General features: G+C 38.2%; 1 protein-coding gene and 1 long non-coding RNA gene across 2 annotated transcripts in view; one reads left to right on the plus strand and one right to left on the minus strand.

The window, feature by feature from the left end:
* Positions 1–787, minus strand: part of LOC110268860 — a 1,189-nt gene extending 402 nt beyond the window's left edge. The window contains exon 1 of the long non-coding RNA XR_002357523.1: positions 274–787. This is a non-coding gene — a long non-coding RNA (uncharacterized LOC110268860). The remainder of the gene's footprint in view (positions 1–273) is intronic.
* LOC107625345 (cytochrome P450 CYP82D47) overlaps positions 1–2,722 on the plus strand; it is a 20,437-nt gene that overhangs the window by 16,354 nt on the left and 1,361 nt on the right. Inside the window, exon 2 of the mRNA XM_016327967.2 lies at positions 2,304–2,722. Coding sequence (XP_016183453.1) covers positions 2,304–2,722 — 419 coding nt within the window. The remainder of the gene's footprint in view (positions 1–2,303) is intronic.

The raw sequence follows: 2,722 nt of genomic DNA on the forward strand, positions 1-2,722 counted from the left end.
TATATTTTAATGCTCGCTCTTTAAATTTAAGATTAAATGTGAAAGATTAATATAATAAATTTTAAAAATTAGAGTTACTACCAGAAGATAGATAAGGACAAGAGACAAATTATAGTGGGGGAATTAGGAGTGGTAATGAGAGAAAAAAAATAGTAAAACAAAATTATGAATATGAAGACAAAACAAAATTAAACTTGTTTTAAACAACTTTTGATGGAAAAGAAGGACAAATTAAAAATAACCATTTTTAAACATTAAAAATTAAAAATTTACATAATGCTGGTCGCGGAACGGTGTCCCTGTGCGAGAACTTCAAAGTGTCTCATGAGATTCTCACCAGTGGCAACTGCTCTCCCCTCCAATCGGAGCTAATCTTCTTGTCCAGCCATACCACACCAAACATCTCGCTCGCATTGTAATATAGCTTAATGTAGTTTATCCTCTGCTTTCAAAGCTTTAACAAGGGTGCGATCCCGAAGACAACGTGGTAGAGTTGTGTCTGGTCTGCGGTGATTTGCCAAGATTTGCGGCAAGTAAGGGCGAATGTACAGTTTAAGAAACTAACGGTGGATATGGTGACATTAATGGTGAGGATTGTATTTAATTCTATTCCTAAAAGAATGTCGGTGTGGGTGTGGCCGTGTGGGTATGGGTGTGAATGGAGAATGGGGGCTCGTGATAGTCAACTTCTCGATCTTTCCTACTTAAATTGAATTTAAAAAAAGAAAAGTGAAATTCTGAACAACATAATTTAAAAATTGCAATTGAAAAAATAAAGAGTTAATGGGTAATGGTGGTGGAAGAAGTTGAAGGAATGAGATGAGTAGAAGAAGTAGATAAAAGAGGTTAATTTAAGAATTTGAGTAAACTACTATTTTTACTCATGAAAGTTGAAAATACTGACACATTTACCCATAAAAAAAGAAAATTACTATTTGTACTCATGAAATATGGATTTCGAATAACAAAATTATCTAAATACTAAAAAATTACCTAAAATTTCTAAATTACCCTTATCTTTACCACCACACCACCTCCTTCACCCAATCACCTTTCTAATTCTAACCCTCTTCACCCAGCCACCATTCCCCTTTTCCTTTTTAATCTCAAATCCCACCACCATCTCATCTCCTTTATCACTACCATCACCACCACCACCACTATATCTCCATCATCATCTTCTTCACATAAAGCAGCAGCAGCAGCAGCAACAACAACAACAACAATAGAAAAAGCAAAGAAAAACAACGATTCTTCCTCCCTCACTAAACAGCGTCGACGACGATGGTGGCAGTGACACCCACTGGCGTCATTGCCCTCTCCTCCTTCTCCGATCTCTTGCGCGCTCTCTTCCTTCCAGACCAGCGACAACGACAGCGACAGACTCAATCAATGGCGGCGACAGACGTGACGGAGCCGGCAGCAGCAGGGCACGACGGCGGCGACAGCTCCCCCTCGCATCTTCTCTTCGGACTCCCTTAACAACGGCGACGATGATGCGATAGCGGCAGCGAGTCCCCACGTTGCCAGTGCGGTCTCCCTCCCCCTCTTCTTCTCTTCTTTTTTTTCGGGTGGGGGTGTGTGTGTAATGTCTCCGTGTGTGGGTTTTGGAGGAAAAGGAAGTGGTGGCTGGGTGAAGGGGGGTGGTGGGATTTGAGATTAGAAAGGAAAAGAGGGGTGGTGGTTAGGTGAAGAGGGTTAGTGTTAGAAAGGTGATTGGGTAAAGGAGGTGGTATGGTGGTGAAAATAAGGGTAATTTAGAAATTTTAGGTAATTTTTTAGTGTTTGGATAATTTTGTTATGCGAAATCCATATTTCATGAGTACAAATGGTAATTTCCTTTTTCTATGGGTAGATATGTCAGCGTTTTCAACTTTTGTGGGTAAAAATTATAGTTTACTACTTTACTCTAAGAATTTTAAAGAAAGTTTAACGGAATTAACTTTAAATTTACCGATTGGAGAATTTTTGTTGAATAGAATTCATTTCATGGCTGTTTCATTAATTTAATTTTTAATAATTAATTTTGTGAGTGCCTAAATCTTTTATGTTATAAATGATTATTTAAATACAAACTACACATGTAATGTTGAGTTCTTTAAATACAAATTCCAATAGATACAATACATTTTTTAACCAATTCTATACATCTCATTTATGTTAACAATTTTTGTTTAATTTTTTTAAATTTTGTTCTCATTTGTCATCAGCCAAAATTTCATGTTCCTGATCCAACAAGCAAAGCATAGAAAAGCTTTATGGCAAATACTAACAAGCTAGTATTATTTGTGTACCAACAACAGGTTACCGAGATGAAGAAATGGATAGGGGATATAACCTTGAACATCATGTTTCGAATAGTGGTGGGGAAACGTTTTGGTGTTGTGGTGGGAAGCGACTGCGGCGGCAACGAGGAGAACGTACGGCTTTGGAAAGCAGTTAGAGAGCTTTTCGAGCTGAGTGGGTCATTCTCGATTTCAGATGCGATGCCATATTTGAGATGGTTAGATTTAGATGGGAAAGAGAAGGCAATGAAGCGAACCAGAGATGAGTTGGACTACTTCGTTCGAATTTGGCTTGACGAACACAAATGGAAGAGGCTTTATGGCGTAGGAAAACAAAAAGATCATCACCATGATGATTTCATGGACACGCTTTTGTCTACCGTTGATGAAGAATTTGATGGTCGTGATCCTGATACTATAATCAAAACCACATGCCT

Source organism: Arachis ipaensis, chromosome B02, assembly GCF_000816755.2.
Source record: "Arachis ipaensis cultivar K30076 chromosome B02, Araip1.1, whole genome shotgun sequence".
Taxonomy (NCBI): domain Eukaryota; kingdom Viridiplantae; phylum Streptophyta; class Magnoliopsida; order Fabales; family Fabaceae; genus Arachis; species Arachis ipaensis.